The sequence below is a fragment of the Falco biarmicus genome, chromosome 5 (assembly GCF_023638135.1).
Source record: "Falco biarmicus isolate bFalBia1 chromosome 5, bFalBia1.pri, whole genome shotgun sequence".
NCBI classification, from domain to species: domain Eukaryota; kingdom Metazoa; phylum Chordata; class Aves; order Falconiformes; family Falconidae; genus Falco; species Falco biarmicus.
This window is the reverse complement of record NC_079292.1, coordinates 41,621,858-41,641,487: the sequence shown is the minus strand read 5'-3', so window position 1 is coordinate 41,641,487 and position 19,630 is coordinate 41,621,858. Positions and strand designations below refer to the sequence as shown.

Sequence of the window (19,630 nt, the reverse complement as noted above, 5' to 3'; positions counted from 1 at the left end):
TTACTATTGAAAGCATAAAACCTCAAGAGATGAACACACTTGGATCCTGCCTCTCTTCTGCTTCCATAAGGCAACAGGAAAGTAGCTGTTTCTAACATACTGATTTTCCTCCAGTAGCAAAAGCCAGGAATTCTGTTTCTTAGATCCTGCAAATCACTTTTTCTGCACTGCTTTCTAATCTTGCAGGAACTGCCTATTACTTATACATCATGATCTTATAATATAGATCTTTGTTAAAGAGACACCAGACAACACCAAACTAAAGCATCAACCTTTAATTATAAAGTAAATTACAAAATATATAAGGTAAACTTAGTTAATTTTAGCATCTGAAGGTGGCTTTCATTGAATACATAAGACCATAAATCAGAAGTTTCCTTTATTTGCAGTGTGTTTATCCAAGTAATAGAGTAATCATTACCTTGATTATTTTTAACAAACCTGGGACAGGAGTGTTTTAAGAGATCAAATTCTCCCTACTACCTTGCAACATAAACATCTAGAAAATAGTTACCTGTCATATTAACTATTTAATAGCTTGTGAGTTAACTGCAAGCAGCTGCATTGCTTTTGGGCTTTATGAAGTCCAACAACAATTTGAATGGACACTTTCAATTATTAGATTACCACAGACAGTTAAAGGAATAACTTTCATTAATGTCCTTGTTTTGTGCTGGCTCCGAACATTCATTAACAGTAGTAATGTTATGTGAGGCAACTACGCAGATGTAAACGTGATAGATCTTACAAAAAGATCAGATACTTCTTATTGCTTTATTAGGAGAATAGCTACAAGAGGCCTGGAGAGGCAGTCGCAGTGCAAGACTTCATACAATTCTCTTTTAGGGGAAAGGCAAGGGGGAGATGTGCTCAGGACAGGACACTCTGCTGGCTGGCCAGGGGTTTGTATACCCACATGGAATATTTTCAAGTAAGATGACTTACAATGTTTGGCTTGGGCCGAACTCTAAAGCAGTTCATTATAAATGCCCTCACATAATCACTTAACCAGCTCTCATCATCCTCCACATTAAGCTTTCTACCTCTTATCCTCACCTGCCTAGGGCAGGATTAGGAAAAAAAAACCAACCCAAAACACAATATGCACATAACCATATCACGTCCAACTTAATTATTTAAACATCTGGTATTAAAAATCTGAACTTCTTTACTGACTCGTATAAGTCTAAAAATGTATGTGCACTCTTGGTATGGCTGAAGCATGGGCAGGAATACTGAATTCAAACAAAAACCCCTCTAGCAGTAATTTTTAATTATGCTATACTCAAAGGTTTTCCTTAACAAAACAAAAACAAACCACACCCCAAAGTGAATTAGGTGTGCTGAAAAGATTCAGAGTTCAACTAAAAATACACTTAATCACAGCCTGCAGTGAGCAGCACACACATTAACCATGTTTGAAAAACAACGACACTTGCCTGACAGGTAGTACATAGAAGAAACACTTCAAGGACTGGCTCCTTGCCCTAGAGAAAGAAGGCAAGAAGCAGAAAAAAACCACTAGCTAAGGGCAAGCAGGAGATTAGCTAAGGATCAAGAGCGATTCAACTGGATTGATGTAGTGTATAAGATTAAATGAAAAAAGCTGAGGTGTCAAATTTATACTGCATATAAAAAAACACAGTAAACCCAACAACTCTTGCAATCTTCATATTACATAGTGCAATCTCAGATGTCAATAACAAGCTAGTATCTTCAATCAAAATAATAGATAAAACAAATTTTATCAGGAACTAGTAGTGTCAAAGCATTATCTCCTTACTAGGTTAAAATCTATCTTCCACCAGGTAAACACGTGATCCAGCTACAAAATGTGTACACCCAGCACCTATGATACTATGCAGTGAACTCAAAGACTAGCAACTCCCATATAGCTTTAAAAACTAAAAATTCAAAACCCACAAAGCTCACATACAAGACACTAAAAAGCAAGTCCCCAACTGGGGAATATAATCTATCCACTAGTATTTGACTCATTACACAATTTTAAATATTTAAGGTCATCCAATACTTGATTGCCACATCTAATTCTTGTTTAATCCACTTACTAAAATCATCTATTTTTCCTTTTCATATTAGATGCATTACTCGTGGTTCAATAAAGTTTAAACTCTTCTGGCTGATTTTAGTATTTTGGAAAAGGGAAGCAGCGGGGGCAGGGGGGGAAGACAAAATCCTAACCAGGTGCTGCTGCCAGCAGTTATTCAAGACCTAGTTGGATTTTGTTACAGATTTAAGTTACTATTAAAGTTCAAACATTTAGGAAAAGTCATTTTCAGAATACCTTGAAAATTAAAATTGCAGTTGATACTGTAAACATATTGGGAAACATATTGGGATCTCAAAAATAACTCACTATTATGAAACAAGTCTATTTCAATTCTTACACAGTTTTAGATCCAAATGCACAGATAATCAATTATTTATTAGAAACTTTAAGCATATTGCTTTGAAAGCAGCTCCATAATCTACTGAGTATACTCAAACTCATGCACTATTAATCACCTTTTACTTGGTCATTCAGTGCTTAATATGTAAGGCTTACAAGTGGTATAGAAGTCTGGAAAAGCTACAGTGATTTTATGTCAAATTTCTTTAAAAGAAAATCCCACAAAATTAGTTGTAAATTTGAAATGACCATGCTTTTGTGTGGGAAAATATCCAGGTATTCCTGAACACTTAGATTAATTGATGGATAACTAATTCTAGTTTATCTTTTTTATTAAAAAAAAAAAACACCCTAACAACCAAAACCAAACCAAACAACAACAAAACCCAACAATGTGTCATGTCAAAACCAGAAGAAAACCTTCTACTGTAAGAGCTACAAAAACCAGAAGAAAACCTTCTACTGTAAGAGCTACAAGGAAAAATAAAGGATTTTTCAGAGACAGTGCTATGTAGTCCTTCAGCTCTTCTCACATGACAAGTCTTACGGGTTTCAATAGGCTACTCGTAAGAATACAGGTTTGTTATCTAGGCATACAGGTACAACTTACCCACAGAATATATGGGCTTAATAGTCTTATGTCTGCAAAGTTTATGATCACATGTATAGCTTTGAATAATGGATTCTAATAAAATAAAAGGACACTAGCTTAGATTTCCTCTTCTAGCTTTAAAACAATTAGCTCTTCCACATGTCACAGAACATGGTCAACAAATATAATCATGTAACAATATAAAAAGTGCTGAGGTTAGAAGAGAGAAGTGTAAAAAGAGCCTTTTTCCCCCCCTAGTATCTATGAATGGAATGATTTCAGTTCATTACCAAAAGCCAGAATTTAATTTCTTACTGTAATACTTTATAACAAATGAAAAAAACAGTTTCTAATCACTAGTTTCAGTCTCTGCTGGACCTCTAATCAGTCTTCGTATTCCTCTCTTCCCTGCAGGACCTTTTGGTTTAGCAAAACTTTGTTTGTAAGCATGTTGTTTCGGATGAACCTCTTCATATAGGAAGTCAGCAGTTAACTCATCACCATTATCTATTTCAATCTGGGAAAAACAAAAATGCAACATTTATCATATTCATCTTAAAGACATATTTTAAAACATTTTGAAATTTTGCTGAAGCTCTCAATATGATATCAAAACCGTATGTGCAGTAATGTTCAGAGTCTAGCATGAAATGTTCTCCAACTTGTGCCTAATGCCCTGAGCAATTCTGGATAGTTTTTCCTGAGAATTCAGTATATTCTTACCAGTATTAAGTGTGATCTGACTTAATAATTTTTCCTGAAATATAAGCACAACTACACAGTACATATGCCAAGAAACTTCTGTCCCAAGCTTTAGCACAGCGTACATGTTCATACTAAGAGCACACATTCCACGTGGAAACAAGTACTTATCTGTAAAGGAACTTCCTTAAGAAAATACAAGAGAGCAGCATGCGGATCTTTCCAAACTACAATTTCCTTTCTTTATTCTTCCCTCTAAAATAAAAACTTTCCATTGACCCAATGTAACCTCCACGTTTTAAGAATTACATTTTTTCACTAAAATGTGCTTTAAACACTAATTGTAAAAGAAATGTGCATATATACTGTTGTCGTTTGAGATAAAAGGGGAAGAGTATGAACAGCTTATATGATTAGGTGGCTACTGCAGCTCAGCAAGTATTCAAGCCAGGGAAAAGCAAAAGTCAGTTTAATGAACAAAAGGGGGGGGGGGGTGGTTTTTAAGATTTAAGCATATAAACCTGCATGGAAAGAAAATACTATTCTCAAGCCAAACTCCACTGTTTTGAATTGCAGAGATTTAGAATTCAGAGAAATGTTTTGGCCCTGCTCTGCTAAGCATTCAACACTTCATGGCCTGCAAACCACAGCACTTGACAGACTGGCCAGCCACGGTATTGCTGTTACAAATACATCCTTCAGAAATATGTTGATGGGAATTTCAGAAGTCACATGATGTATTTATTTCATTGTAGAAAGAAAATTTATGAGAAATAATTACATATAAAACCACATAGTAATAATTACTTCATTCATGACACCTCCGTAAAAATGGTTCATATTAACTCCGCTATTTTTTAGGTAGAAATAATCCCCACAGAAACAAAGCCTCAAAGTTTTTCTACATTTACAGCACAAGTGTTAAGAATGTAACCGTAGGTCACATATTCCACAAATGGACTGTTCTTGTGGTACCTACTCTGGAAGTGAGAAGCAACACTACTGCATAGTAGTAAAACCAACACAGCATCAAAAGATCAGCTTACTTGCAAATCCTTCTCTGCCCCATCAAGAACTCCTAAGATAGCAGTTTTAAGTTCCAGAACTGCAGCTTGAAATTATTTTGAAAATCCTTAAATAACCTTGGCTTTAAAAGAACTTACTGTTCAACAACAGCGATGTGTTGTGGTCCAAAATATGACATGCCTTTTAGTAAGAAATCACATTAGTTCTAAATAGTCTTTCAGAGTACTCTCAAACACTCCCTTGATGCACAAGGATATGTTTGTTAAAGCTATGAAAGTGTAGAAATTATGAACCAGAGAAAAGCTTCCATGACTTTATATCTGGAGCTTTATTAAGAAGTATTTCTTGTTCAGGACAAACTTTAAGAGTTACATAACACTTTTTATAGTTTAAGAGAAGGTGGTGGAAGAGACAGTTACAATTAGATATTAAGAAGGGTACAGAGGGATGGAGAAAATACCGGTATACCCAGCGCACTTACCTTTCTAATTATCTGCATCCACAACTGTCCTTCTACAATTTCTAACAGTGGGCTTTTGCAACTAGAGTAGAGCATTCGTTCTCTTATACTACAGGTATACCCTGGCATAGAGTAGATGAAAACTGCAGGAAAAAAACACAAATCAGACCGTAACTACATTCCATCAAAACCTGTATCATAAAATCATTTACAGCAGAGGTGCACTGCAAATCAACTATGCAGTCTGAAAGGGAAAAATGTAACAATTCTGGATCTTTTTTGCTTAAGCATTTCATTTCAAATGGGGGATGAGCAAATGGCCAGTATCTTTGTTTTCACATGACGACTGATTTATGGGTGTTCATAATCAAAAGGGATAGCTCGCTGCTTTCTAAACATAAGGACTCTTCAGAAGTCAGTTTCACAACACGACAACTCTGAAATTTATGATCATGCCGACAGACATAACTTTTATGACACGTCTTTCTCTCTGCCTTAAAATTACTAAAGTACTTGAAACAAGCCAATGACAATTCATATTGGGAAATTTTCTCATACCTATGGATTCCAAATAGTCTCCTTCATGGGCATGCTTATATAAGAAAAAGTGGTAACGCGCAGCATCCTTTGGAATTCTTTTTGGCAAGTCCTTAAGTTCAGTATGAAGTGTGTTGGCCAAAATAATTGTTTCATTTTTCATATCAATTTGCTGTTAACAAAGCAAACCTGAATACAGTTAATACACAGAAAGAAAACCAGAGAACATGACAAGATAGAAAAATAAAACTGAATTAATAATTTATCAGTGTACATTGATGTGTGGGTAATCTATTTTATACTCACTATTAAAAAAGTTAAAGTATTTTATACTTGCCAGTTGTACATAATTGAGTTTCTTATTTTTCAATTTCTCCAAAGCTTGAATAGCTTCTTTAGCAATGGGGAATGCTACTCCTTGCAATGTTTGATGCTTGCTATCTACACCAACGTCTGTCTGTACCTGGAACGCAAGTCAACTGAGATGTAAACAGAAACTTTTGCAAGCATTCATTTGGTTTCATATTATAACTAACAATGCATCTATTATAACTAACAATGCATTGCATATGGTTACACTCGGAGTAAGCAGTAGCTATTTCAAGAATAAAATACCCTAAACCATCATCCCCATATACCACAGATTTGGATTTTTTAATTTACAGGTCATGTTGGTTCCTAACCTGGGAACAGGTTCGTACCTCTGAAATGGCTAGCTCTGCAAAGCCAACAGAATCAATCCAGGGAAAACTGGCTCAAGTGCCAGAGAAGAAGCTCCCAGTTAAATTCTGGTATAAAGATACAGTAAGCCAGGAGGAGAGAGCTTAATTTTCATATGCTGTGTTATACTTTTGAACTGACAATATTGCTTATGAACTCTGTTGTATCTTCAAAAATTTTAGATCAAAACATACAGATGTCATTTCTAGGGAGTCAAAATTCTTGGAGGAAGAGAGAAATTATATCTTATGAGACAAGCGTATCTTCTTGAAGGAAAAGCAAACAACTACCCTCCCTCCTGCTTCAACACCCTCACCCCAAAAGCCTATACACAAAAGAAAGCACAAAAACCAAACTAACAAAATCTTAATTTTTCACTTCTAGGAGATCTAACACACAGTAAAAGAAAATCCAGGGTAACTGCAAGCTAGACAATTGCTCATAATTCAGTTACAGTAGTCACAAATTATTTGAGAGAAAAGAACAGTTATTTTAAACCCTGACCTTGCTGTCTATTAGCTTTTGAATATACTGACTTGCTTTTATAATTTCACAAATACATTTAACATTGGTTATGAAGCAGCAAAAGTCAGAAAAGTGTACCAAATGGAAAGTGCTGTTCTCAGATCTATTAACTAGAAGATGGTCAGCTCTAATTAAAAAGTGATGCTAATGAAATATGAAGCAAACTGATAAAAAATAAAAACCAAAGATACTTCGGGCAACACTAAATTACACTCCACATTTTAAGGAACTGCTTGTCAGCAACAAGGAAAGAGGAGAAGAAAGCAGGTGGAAGAGCTTACTTTTGTATAAAGATAGGTAAATTTATGAAGAAGGTTATAGAAAAATTATCTGCAAAATATATCTGCATAAAAGCCTACTAATAAACACAGACATCACAAAAATAATAAACCATAGTAAAATACCATACTATACAAAACATATTACAATACAAGTAGAAAAAAACCAAACATAAAAGCAATCTGTGAAGTGTGGGGACAGGCAAGGGAAGAAAGTAAACCAGCATACCTCAAGATTTAAGAAAATGAAAAAATCTATTAGTCCATGCTGCAGCATATTTCAGACCATTAAAACAAAACAAAACACCGAAGTCACTTAAAAATATTTAAATTCATACTGTAAGATCTGTTAGTGATGGCTGCTTAGTAGCAGATAAAATGGCAGATGAAATATCCTGTGAATAAATGTAAAGTAACATATGCAAGAGGAGAAAAAACCCCTGGCTTTTACACCCTTCCTAGATTTCTGCTGTTGTTCACTCAGGGACCTGACAGCAGACGAGATGATCCTTTGATCTAACCCAGTAAAATACTTCTTAATGTAATTATGAAAAAATATACATATGGAAACCTCAAATTTGAAATTTTTTTTTTTAATCAGAAGCTTTTCGTTTTCTGAGTCTAATGACAGTCTTCATAATGGTGGAAACAATGAAGACAGAAATCATAAGTTAATGTATTGCAAGATGCTTCAAACAAAGCCAAAATGGCAGCAATCTACAGTTTACATATCTCTGAAAAGCACAGCTATTGCTGCTGAAGTTTCATAATAGCATGTAAAGTTCTAGTCTGCATGAATCAGCTGTTAAACACAATGTATGTCGTACATAAGAGATAATACTAATACCAGAAGTGATCACTGATACCACAGAGGTTTTACATTCATTAGCGGGTTGGTTTTTTTTTTTAAAGCTGTCCAAGTAAAATGCAGTGTCTGATGATGATGAATGCATTTCTACAATGGATTAATCAAATTAGACATGGAAAATACAAAAGACGTCACTGAGAAAAAAAAAAATATCAATAAAGTTGTAGCAAAAAGCACAGCAGAGTGAAAACTTAAGAGAAGATACAGAGATGCGTTTAACACTGTTGTTTCTGCAGCTGAATACCAGCAAACAAAACACAGTTCACGTGTACCAAGCCTAAACAACTAATAAGATCAGCACATGACCCATTTTAACACATGTCTGAACACAAACAGTGATCAAGTGAAGGAAATGTCAGAAAAGAATCCTCCGAAACTTTTCACTCACTAGCTAGCTGGCAATCATCAAATTATTTGGTTAAAGGCATTTATTAGAGGTTTTTCTATAAAGCATATGCAGCAAAAGCAAATCAGTCTTTTATAAAAGGACTAGATACTTTTTCTGGATTTCTATTTTATTTTTATTGGAATTCCATTCACTTCCTCTCAGTCTTAAAAGACAATTGCACTAGTGCTGGAAGCTAAGTACATTTCCTCCAGGAGCAAGGCTGCTGAAATACTCCCGGCAATCATTCACTGCAACAGTTGCTACTTTGTGTTTTCTCTACAGTTTCTGCCACCATGGGAAATGTATGTGGCAATCACAGAATGGTAGAGGTTGGAAGGAACCTCCAGAGGTCATATTGTCCAACCCCCCTGCTCAAGCAGGGCCACCTACAGCCAGTTGCCCACCTATCTGTCCAGACAGCTTTTGAGTATCTCCAAGATGGAGGCTCCGCAACCTCTCTGGGCAGACTGTGCAGGGCTCAGTCACTCTTCACAGTGAAACACACCCAGTGATAGTAAAAGTAAAAGCACATTACGGGCCAAAGTCGCAATAATTAAGGTCTGCAGTTGCGAGGCCCCTGACTCAGACACTAGGCCTTGCAAACTCAGCAAGATCATGCCACTTCAACTCCAGCCATCACCATCCTGCAGTCTCAAGTCATTGAGAAATAAATTTACATTCTCATCCACTCGGACTTTCCATTTTCTGTTCTGCCAGGTTTTCTTCCCTACAATATGTTTGTAACTCTGTCTGTACTCAGTTTCCCACCCATGCTCAAAGACATTGTAGGTACCTCATTAATCTTTATTTGTCGAAGTTCCTCTTCTGCTGCAGTCAGAGGTGCAGGGGAGGACTGTGATATCAAATATTTTTTATATCCATTCAGTGAAACATCATCCTGGAAGCACAGTATCAATACTGATCATTTTTGGATAGCAAAAGTTTTCTTCAAAGATGTTCTATGCAACATAAAAAAAGCAGTTACCTCCCACACAGTTATGGTCATTTTATTTGAATGGATTACAAGTGTAGGTGCATTTGCAAATTCAGCTTATTTTCCTGTACAGCAGGGTTCACTGGGCTGCTCTTGTACCGAATTGCACCACGGGCAGCATTTCTAGAATCAGTCCCCAATTACATTGCCAATTCAAAAATCATCATTAATGAAGACTGTGTGCATGAAGTTATTCAGCGTTCTTGGACAAAACCTCACAGAACTGCCACAATTCTTATAAATAACAAAATTACTTAATTCTAATTAACAATAAAAATTGTAATAAATAGGTTTTTTTAAAAAAATCTATTTTCTTATAAAATTGGCGTGCTCAGACTGGTAGCTTATTGATATTTTCTACCTAAAAGGAGACAAAAATGCTACCTCAGGACAGGCAGTAAGCACATGATACTCCAAGTAGTTTAGGATGCAGTGTCACAGAAGTGATGAATTCTGATAATGACTTTGGGAAATTTGTTATTACTCTGTGTCAGTTCTGGCCCTCTCCAAAGAGGTTGATAACAGAGGCAAGTACTACTGTGGTTTTATTATTAAGGTGGTCACTCAGAAAAGGGCAGGACTTCATGCAATCATATGAATATGATTTTATCCTCAAGTTCAGAGGAGCAAGAGAAAGCTCCTTCTTAGCTCTTCCCTTTCTGAAACAGACAGACTTTCCCAAACACAATTTCTAGTATCAATATTCCATTATGTCTTGTTTCAGAAGCCTAGAGGTATTGAGGTTAATACCTCTGTGAAGTAGCAGGTGGAGGCATAACCAAGTTCCACCAGGATAACAGAGTTGGTTGCAACTAAACCATCCTTGTGTCTAACAAAATAAAGACAGAGTAACCCACTGGATGCTGACGACCAAGATTCTGAGTGAGGTTTGTGACTTGAGTACCTCAAAGAACCTGTAATTTTTGCAGAGATGAACATGAGAGGACAGCTACTATGAAGAAGTTTATAAAGACACTGAAACCAACAATTTAGAGATACGTTAACCTGTAACATAATGAACTTGGAAAAAGTGAGTTACATTGACTTTATCTTCTAAGTGCCCCAAGCATACTGAAATAATAGTAATAGACAAATGTAATGCTCCTTCCTTACAACTGAGAAGGAAGCTCAGATTTGGCCTGAGTTGTAGGGCTAGATGCAAATTCTGCGTATTACACAGACTGCTAATGGTTTGGTGCAAGTGGCAGTAAGAGATTAGTTGATTGAATGGGCAAGAAAAAAAATAACATGACCTCTACCAGTAAACCCTTTCAGCAACTCGATTATCTGTTTCTCTAGAATACAACTTCTCCACAAAGGTTTGTTAGTGTGTTAGGATAATGAAGCCTCCATCACAGGTTATTGCTGAATATAACAAACTATTTACTCAGTGAGCAGCAGAATTACAACCCTCACTTCCTTATAGACTTGTGCGCCTGCCAAAACAGCCTGTGTCTCTTCCACAGCTTTTTCCCTACTGCAGTATTTTCTACTTGTCCACAAACCTCCAGCTCCTTCCCTTCCTTCAGCAGCAGCTCCCTGTATCAATAGTGGCAGTGCTCTGGTTCAGATTTGTGCGTATGATGAACTAATTAACAGGCTAAACAGAAGATATCTGCTGTGGTCCCTCTGTCTTTGCTGAAGGAGGAAAAGGCAAATGATAATTTGAATCTTTAAGTAATTATCAGTTGTAATGAAAGCTATAGAAATTCTGTGTCTTCGAGAACTCTAACTTGCATTTTTTTAAAACTGGCAATGGATTAAAAAGTCAAGACTGTCTGATGACTGCCTGACAAGTAGAGAGACATCACAATCCCAAAGACACAAAGGTAATGCAATAGCCTCATATTTCCTTATGTGCACAGCAATTGCAGGATTTTCAACGTCCCTCAGAAGCTTGTGAGACTTCACACATGCACCTTCCAATTACCTTACCATTAGTGAACAGTCAACTACTAGAATTTCCATTGAACAACTCAGTAGCTACTAAAATTCTGTTTCCATAGGTTAAGATGGCAGCCACAGACTTGAGTTACATTTTATGGTACACACAGCTCAGTATTTGGTTTAAGACAAAAACATTTGTTTTCAGATGTTGACAGCTTACAGATTGGTCTTCTATCCCACTTCTGATCCAGAACCATACATCCAAAATGGCTTGTGTATAACAACTGGCCTGAAAGTTACCGTTCCAGCTTTTAAAGGATTCACATGCATGCAGTGAGATTAAGAGATCCTCCTATTATTCTTAGATTAGATTTCATAACCATTTGAAACAAGGACTTCTTAGCCTGAAGTTGTCAAATATACTTAGTTTCCTGTTCAAATGACAGCAATCACATTTTAACATTGGACTAATACACATAGCTTTTAATTCTTTTTCTCCTTAATCAAAAAGGAGCGGAAACATAAATTCATTCCAGTGACATCAGCTACTGTATTTAGTATGTAAAATCAATGTGTGGACTTCAAAAAGGAAAACATACCTGTACTGTTCCAAATACTTCATCCTTAATATGACCACCTCCAAATTCTTTCTTGAGTGTTGCTCGGGTTGCTGCATACAACATTTTTTGACGAACCTAGCATATTACAAAACAGTGTTGTTTTAGTTTGGGTTCTTTTTTTTTTCTTTGGTGTAGACAGAGGATCTAGCATGTTGGTGTACCAATGCCATTAACACCTTTCTTGAACAAATATTGAAGTGTTGAAACTGTATTATGAAGGTGTAATTCTTAATACCTGCAGTGAGCTCTGGATCACAATACTAACACATGCTATTAAATTCTCAAGGGCAGGATACTAGGCAATATTATCAAATTAATTCCAGAACTAAATTGCAGCTTTAGTAAGAGTATGAGCTTTTTCTAAAAACCCTCAACATAATCTTTACTAATTTTAAATGGGAAAACCCACAACTGTTAAAATCTTTTGTCACTGATCTGTGTACTAATGGATACAACACACAGAGTATGAGCAGACTGCAAATAACTCATTATTATTTTTTATTTGATAGTGACTCCAGATAATTTTGGTTTAACTACGGAGTGGAAAAATGAAATTTTCTGGAAGTAGAAGATCTAATAATGTTTGCTCCCCATCAACTTGTATCTAAGATAGTCACATACTTACTCCTCTCTCTTCCCACCTTATTTCACTGTCACACCATCCTCACCACAATACCTCACCTTTTCCACCTAATCTCTTCTATGCACTCCAGCTCTTGGTGTCTTACTATTTCCTAATTCTAGTGAAAGTAGTAGGAATATTGGAACAGCTTTACTTTCTGTCTTATCTCACATTCCCAGAACCTGTACACAGTATCTTAGTTTCTCCTAGGAATCCTTAACTCTAACCTCAGTTCTGTCCCACGTTCTCTAACTACTGACTATATACAAAAACAGTATATTCTGTGGCAGGTCGCAGATCCATGACTGCCAGCTGGGCAGCCAGGAAGCCAAACAGAATAAACAGCTTGAGCTCAGGCTATAATCTTTCTCTCTAGATAACACCCACTGAGATTTCTGTCCTATATTCTTCCATGAATTTTCATGAAATATTGACAGAAAAATAGACAAACAAATAGGGCAAAACCACTGTCTTGATCCCTCCACTCAGGCTAGAAAGAAATTGCATCAGCTGTACTCCATCTAGACCCACTGATACTGCTCCTCGATCAGCTTCAAGAAAGATCTTTTCTTAGTTTTCTTGGGGGAAAGTGAAGGGAAAGTTGGGGAATGCTTAATTCCTCAAACCCTTTTCCTTCATATCTAGGATTCAGATCAAACGGCACTGTTGAAAAATCATTAACATGAAGTCTGACGACTGTTACTTACAGGAGAGTGATCAGGTGACCACGCAATGAAGATCCATTCATATCCTTGAGCATTCTGAGAATCTAATCTGTATAATATATAACATGGCTGCTTGTCTTCAAGAAGGGGAAGGACAAAGGAATCGTAATCCTTTTCCCATGATCCAACTGGCCGCCTAGAGGATCCCACAACAAGCTGCTCTATAACCAATAACCAAAGCTACAGGTTACCAACAATGCAGCTAATACTGTTTTTCAAAATTAGCAATTACAATGAACAGTTTTAATCAGACGCTTCGTCTTTTCATCATTATATCCTCAAGAATGGAAGTCAAGAACAGTCAGTGTGAAAGTGGCTGAATTCCTACAAAAACTGTGTATGTTAAAACCCTAACTTACTTTAATCTAAATATAAATAGGTGAGAAGTAATGTGCTGGTTGTCATCAACTTCTTTGATCTGAAGGGATAAGACTGATGCGGTTTTAGCGTGAAGAGAAATAAAAACTGTCTTCTGCCAGTTAATTTTTAAATTGGAATATTAAGTAGAAACAAGACGAGAGTAAGGTTTTAAATGTTAGACTTAGAATTACTGATGCTCTTGCTATAACATATTAGTGTTTGTTCCCATTATAAGGAGTCTATAATTCAGTTATACAGTGAAAAGAGTTTGGAATGAATGAGTACGTTTGCACCAATCACTTTAACTTGACTATGTAAGTAGATAAACTTCTTTCTAATACAGCTTCATAATTACGGTCTCTTTAAATGACTGAAGTTGTTTATTATGTATAATTGGCTTAAGCCTGTATATAGTACTTCAGATGAGATTTGATAACGTGAACAGCTATAGCAACAAGATTTTTCTCTTACTTATAAATCACATCTCAGCTTCCAAAAGGAAGTATTAGCATAGTGTCTTTCAAAACATTTATCAGCTTCCCAATAAATACAAGCCCCTACAATCAAAACAGAAATACCTGGTTTAAATGGGATCCTACAACAGTTTAAGGACCATCACAGTAACTAGTATATAAAATACCTCTTGAAAGTCTAGGACCTAAATTCTAACACTTCAGATGAAAGCATGACAGTACACAAATGCCTCTACAGCAAAACTTTCAGAGCAAGGCACTCTACCACAGTACGTCACAGAACATGAACAGTTCAGGGAAAGGATGTTTGGCCCTTCTCTGAATTAGATGTAAAGTAGCTGTAGTTGTCCACTTACACGTGCGTATTCAGAATGTACTTGCCAGTTCTGAGTTCTAGGTGGCTTCACACTCACTTGGATTTAAGATAGAAAAGTACAATCACAGGAACTCTACTGCCCAGCAGCAAACCTCTTCTCTTATTAACACAGACTAGCAGAACCCAATTTTACTATCACGTGCTGATTAAGGGCAGTTGCTGAAAGCTCCTGCAGACAGATGAGGCAACTGTCTCTCTTCCAGTATTCTGGGAGTTTTAGAGGTTTCTTTTTGAACTGTGGAAAATAGTATCAAAGACTGGATTCTGATTCTACATAGAGACAAAACACATATATATACACACACATTCACACACAAAAGAAAAAAAATAACATCTTCCCTTTGTATCTTATTTCTAGGCTTCATTTCATATATAAAGTAGCATACACACAAAACCATATCGTTTTACCTTGCGTAATGGGGGAAAAAAAAATTCAATGGTATGCCAGCATTTGCTAGCTTGTTCTAGTGAGACTTTACCACAGTGACCTGCCTATAATATTACTACTGCCACTTCCTTAAGAAAAGCAACATTAAAGTCAGAAGACTTCCTAGGAAAAGCAGACACAAAGAAGCTGAACGGGAGGTAATTTACCTCACAATAAAAGTATGTATGTACATGTACATACATGTATCTTACACAGCTAACAGGTATTTCAGTGTACTGTAAATGCACGAAGTCTGGAAAAACCAAAAAAACCCAAGGTGTGCATTTGATGCACTTGAAAAGATGGACTAAACCATCAAGTCTCATACAATCAACCAGCATTGCTATTAAAAAAAAAATAATAATCATGATGCATTCTACCTTGCAATGTTTGCAGCCTTGATTACTTGCCAAGAAGTTCAAAGACTAAAATCAAGTTCTGCAAGAAATTACATAATTTTATATTTGTACATATATGTGAGATTTAAGGAACAGTTTTAGCTTTGAAAATTTGTACAAAGTTACAGACTTTTAAAGGTATTTTCTATGTAGCTAGATTACTACTTAAACATCTGCTTTAATAGGACTTTCTACTGCAGCCGATCCCAATATAAAAGGCAAATAACATTTATACTTCATCTAAAGTGACGAGCTTCTGTGTAAGAATCTCTGTCTAATGAAAGTAACTGAAGTGTCAAAAATTACACAGGTGTGGACTTTTTTTCCTCTGTTTTCTTTAGTAAGAAGGTAAGAGTAAGCTCATTTGTATTATCTGTATGAAATACACAGCAGCTCTTGGTAAAATGTGAAATGACATTTGGAAGAAAAATTCAAATCCAAAAATACAGTAGTACCATACTGAAAAGCACAGCATCACCAAAACATAAATCTTACCTTCAGTATATGAAAGACCTTAGTAACATTAACTCTTGTAGAGTTTTGTTTTTTAAACAATTGTACATGTAGGTCATTAAAACAACCAGGAAAATATCTAAAAGTATCAGAGAAAAAGATTAAACTTTGACTAACCATTGTCAATGACTATTTTTAAAAGCCTGTACTGTCCATTTCTGGCTCCAACAAAGGTGTCTTTAACACTTCCACTAGCTGAAAAAGAGAAAACAAAAGTAATCAAATGAACACATTTCACTTTCCTAGGACAAAGAATATTCACGAAGGTAAGAACAACACTGGAAAAGCATACAACTGACCCTTCACTACAAAGCTGGACTGAAAAAGGAACATGGGAGCGATGTTCCGTCTATGCTGCATACTGTTCCAGTCACCAGCATGCCACAAAAAGATGACCGGCAACATTACAAAATAGCCCTGCTTTCTAGCATACTGCATGATTTTCAACATTGTGAAAATTAAGGGTGACATCACATCATCACTCTCAGATTTCAGAGTTAACACAGCAACACAGTAAAAATATGACGCATCTCAGATGACAATAGCTTCATGAAATCTGCAGGCTTAGTACAACCTTTTAGACAGAAACATTACACCTGCCAGGAAAATATTAGAGCTTGTCTGGCAGAAGTACCGGTCTTTCCGGCGGACACCGGTATTCTGAAGAATACCAGTGAAGGCCAGCTGCCACCCGTTGCTTGTCTTTCATATGATCTTATCTCTTTGTATCTAACCCGATAACATTGTTCAAACCTCGACCTATCACAACAGGATAGCTTTATAATGAATTTACAAAGAAGTAACTAAACATATTTTCAAATGTCCACAATTCACATTGACACAACACGGTAAACACGACAGACCCACTTCTCTAAGCACACTGAAAAACTGTGCTTCAGTCATGTGAAGATCATTCTTATCTCAACGGCTCTGCTTTGCTAAATAATCCGAGCGCAAATCAGTTTAATTATACTGTAGACTGGGGGTTGCACAGCATTTATTGAGAAGCATTTACTGCAAGCTGGTCCTTTAAAGTAATCCCACAGCACAGTATCAGCAAAACAAACATCCAGCCATGAAACAAATAAAATGGATTATTTATAGTCAGGTTGAGGCCAACTGAACAGATGGTCAGATGGTATCCAGCAACATGACTGCACATACTCAAAACACTGTAAATTTATGCCCCTTGAAGAGATGCCCAGGCCCGTTCTGAAAGTCCAAATGGCATGGGAGGGAAAAGGGGGATGTTAAGCAAACTGAACTGTGCCAGTCCAACCTCAGCTTCATCTCAGCATCTTCCCACTAATCAGTGCAGACCCTTGCTGTAATTTGCTGCCAACTTTTCTAATCATCTCTGCCAGTCCTCATCATTCCATTCAGCGTGCAAACGTTGTGCCTCTTTCTAGACTTTCTGGTTCCCCCAGGACCATTTTTTGTCCTCTTCATCATCTTTTTGTTCTTTATTCTCTTGTTTCAACCCTGTACACCAAAACAAGACCAAAATACAGCAGTCCCTGCACCAATACCAGAACTGTGACAGGTCCTGAAGTAAAACTGAGACAAGACATTTCTGAAAACATCTCACTATCAAATGACCTATGCTTTTCTTCCGCATAAAGGTTTTAAAATTCACAACAGAGTGATATTATTTTCTACTTAAACTTCCTGCATAGCAGAGACCTACCAACTTAAAATTTGGGTTTATTTCACAAATATTTTACAGGGATTATAATTTTAAAATTATTTAGAAGACTGTGAACATATTCTAGTGGTTTTTCCCCACAGCTCAATGCATTCTGCAACTTCCTACACTATTTATCTGCACTGGCCTGTTTGAAAGCCCAGTCCTTTTAGCAACTGCCTGGTACATATCGCTGTCCCCATGACTTCATTTCTGCTTCCAGAAAAGAGCAGCCCATGCTGCCAAATCTTGCGATTGTTTATGACTGACAGTAGCCCGTTTGTAGCTAAAGCCAGCAATGGCACAACAAGTGCTACTTCTCTTCCAAATTGCAGAAGCGGATGGTTTGCTGCAAACAGGGCTCCTGATTAGCGCCTGCCGGGGCAGGATCTGCGCAGGAAAGCTGCCGAGTTCTCCACAGCTCTCCCCAGAGGACAAAAGATTCTCAGAGCCAAGGAGAGCAGCAGAAGAGGCTTAGCCACTCTTCTTGCTTGTGGCAAGCAACAGGATATTCTTCTGCTCCTCCCTCCAGCATTGCCAGAACAGACAACAAGGGAATCAAGAGCCACTATAGCTTTTTTCCCAGACTGGGGACAACTGTTATCCCACATGCATCCCCAGCCTGAGAAGAACTTAAAAAAAGAAGGAGCAAGAAAAGAGCAAAGATGGGCGTGCTGGGGTAGGAAGCGAAGTGAGATGAAAGGTGCAGACCAGGTGCTGCCAGCGGGCAAAGAAGGGAACAAGAGAGCAATAAAGAGCTGCTGTGGCTGGGACAAAAGTCACCTTCAACAATAGATACGGGAAAGCAGGCAAAGTACATGATACTAGTCACCGAACAAGCAGGCTGCGGAAACAGAGACAGCAGAACCCGACACACCCCCGTAATCCTGCAGTGTAATCCTTGCTTAGCAATTCCATGATTCCGGGGGGGGGGGGGGGGGGGGGGGGGCCGGTAACGCTGAGTAACAACACACTGCCTTCCTCTAATTGCTCCTCGTACCCTCCAAGCCCTGGAAGCATCGGGGCGGGAGGGGACGGGGCCCCGTCCCCCTTGTCTCCTTTGCGCCTCCAGTGATGGGCTTTTTAGTGGGCTTCCCTAGCCCGAGGCTCCCGGTTCTCCTCAGGGCTCCCACTGCAAGGCAGGGGGCAGCGCCCCTCGCCATTCCCGGTGCTGTCCGACCCATCCCGGCCCCCGCTGCGCCGACCCCGGGCAGGCGACAGCTCCTCCTTGGGGCGGGAGGTGCCCCGGGAGCCGCCGCAGCCCCGGCTCCCCCTCACGGCTCACCCCGCCGCAGCGGGACAACCTGCGCTCGGGGAAGTTACCCGAGCCAAGGGGGTGGCCTCCTCGCCATCGATGGGCTTCTGCGGTGAGCAGCTCTGCCCGGCAGGCTCCCTGCCGCTCCGAGGCGGACAGGCGCGGTCAGCCGTGCGGATAAGCCCGGCACCTCTTCGCCTGAGCGGGGGCGAGCCTCCGGGGTCGACCCAGGGGAGCGGCGGCCGCCCGGGGACGAAGCCAGCAGCGGCTTCCCCGCGCTGAGCTCGCCACCCCCCCGCCAACCCTCGCCGAAAAGGACGGGCTCCTCCAGCAGCGAACAAAGAGCGCGGCAGGGGAGAAAACGCCGCCGCGAACGGCCCGTTAAACGGCCACAACGCCCACCGCGCCCTAGCCCGACCGGCGGGGAAGGGCGCTGCGCCCGGCCGGCCGGCGCGGGGAGAGGAGGGAAGGAGGGCCGGGCTGGCCGGAGGGCAGGTGGGCACCGCGGGGCGCGGCGGGGGGCGGCGGTCCGCGCCCGCGGGGGGAGCCGCGCGGTACCTTGGATGCCGGTCTGGTGGGACATGTCGCACCGCCGCTCGCCGCGCTCGGGGCAGCGCCGTCTGCCGCGTCCCAGCCCGGCCGCGCACACGTGACGCGCCGCCGCCACTCAGCGGCCGGGAGGGAGCGCAGCGCCTTCCGGGCCCCGCCGGCCCGGGCCGGCCCCAGGGCCCCGGCCGCGGGCAGCGCTGCTGCCCCCTACAGCGGAGCCCCCGCCGGGCCGCTCCGCGGG

General features: G+C 39.2%; 1 protein-coding gene across 2 annotated transcripts; it reads right to left on the bottom strand.

Moving 5' to 3' along the window:
• Window positions 1-260: 260 nt before the first annotated feature.
• On the bottom strand, window positions 261-19,600 carry TWF1 (twinfilin actin binding protein 1). Of its 2 annotated transcripts, XR_008822408.1 has the most exons (10): window positions 19,399-19,600; window positions 16,019-16,096; window positions 13,337-13,515; window positions 11,987-12,082; window positions 9,300-9,404; window positions 6,065-6,190; window positions 5,749-5,899; window positions 5,212-5,333; window positions 2,867-3,519; window positions 261-2,830 (listed from the first exon to the last, which is right to left on the bottom strand). XR_008822408.1 is itself a non-coding variant. In XM_056342170.1 (9 exons), exons 1-9 carry the CDS (start codon window positions 19,421-19,423, stop codon window positions 3,352-3,354), a joined length of 1,050 nt encoding a protein of 349 aa, XP_056198145.1. In that variant the 5' UTR covers window positions 19,424-19,600; the 3' UTR covers window positions 2,748-3,351. The 2 variants fall into 2 exon arrangements, 1 of the variants encoding a protein (XP_056198145.1); XM_056342170.1 differs by having other exon boundaries at window positions 2,748-3,519.
• Window positions 19,601-19,630: the final 30 nt, after the last annotated feature.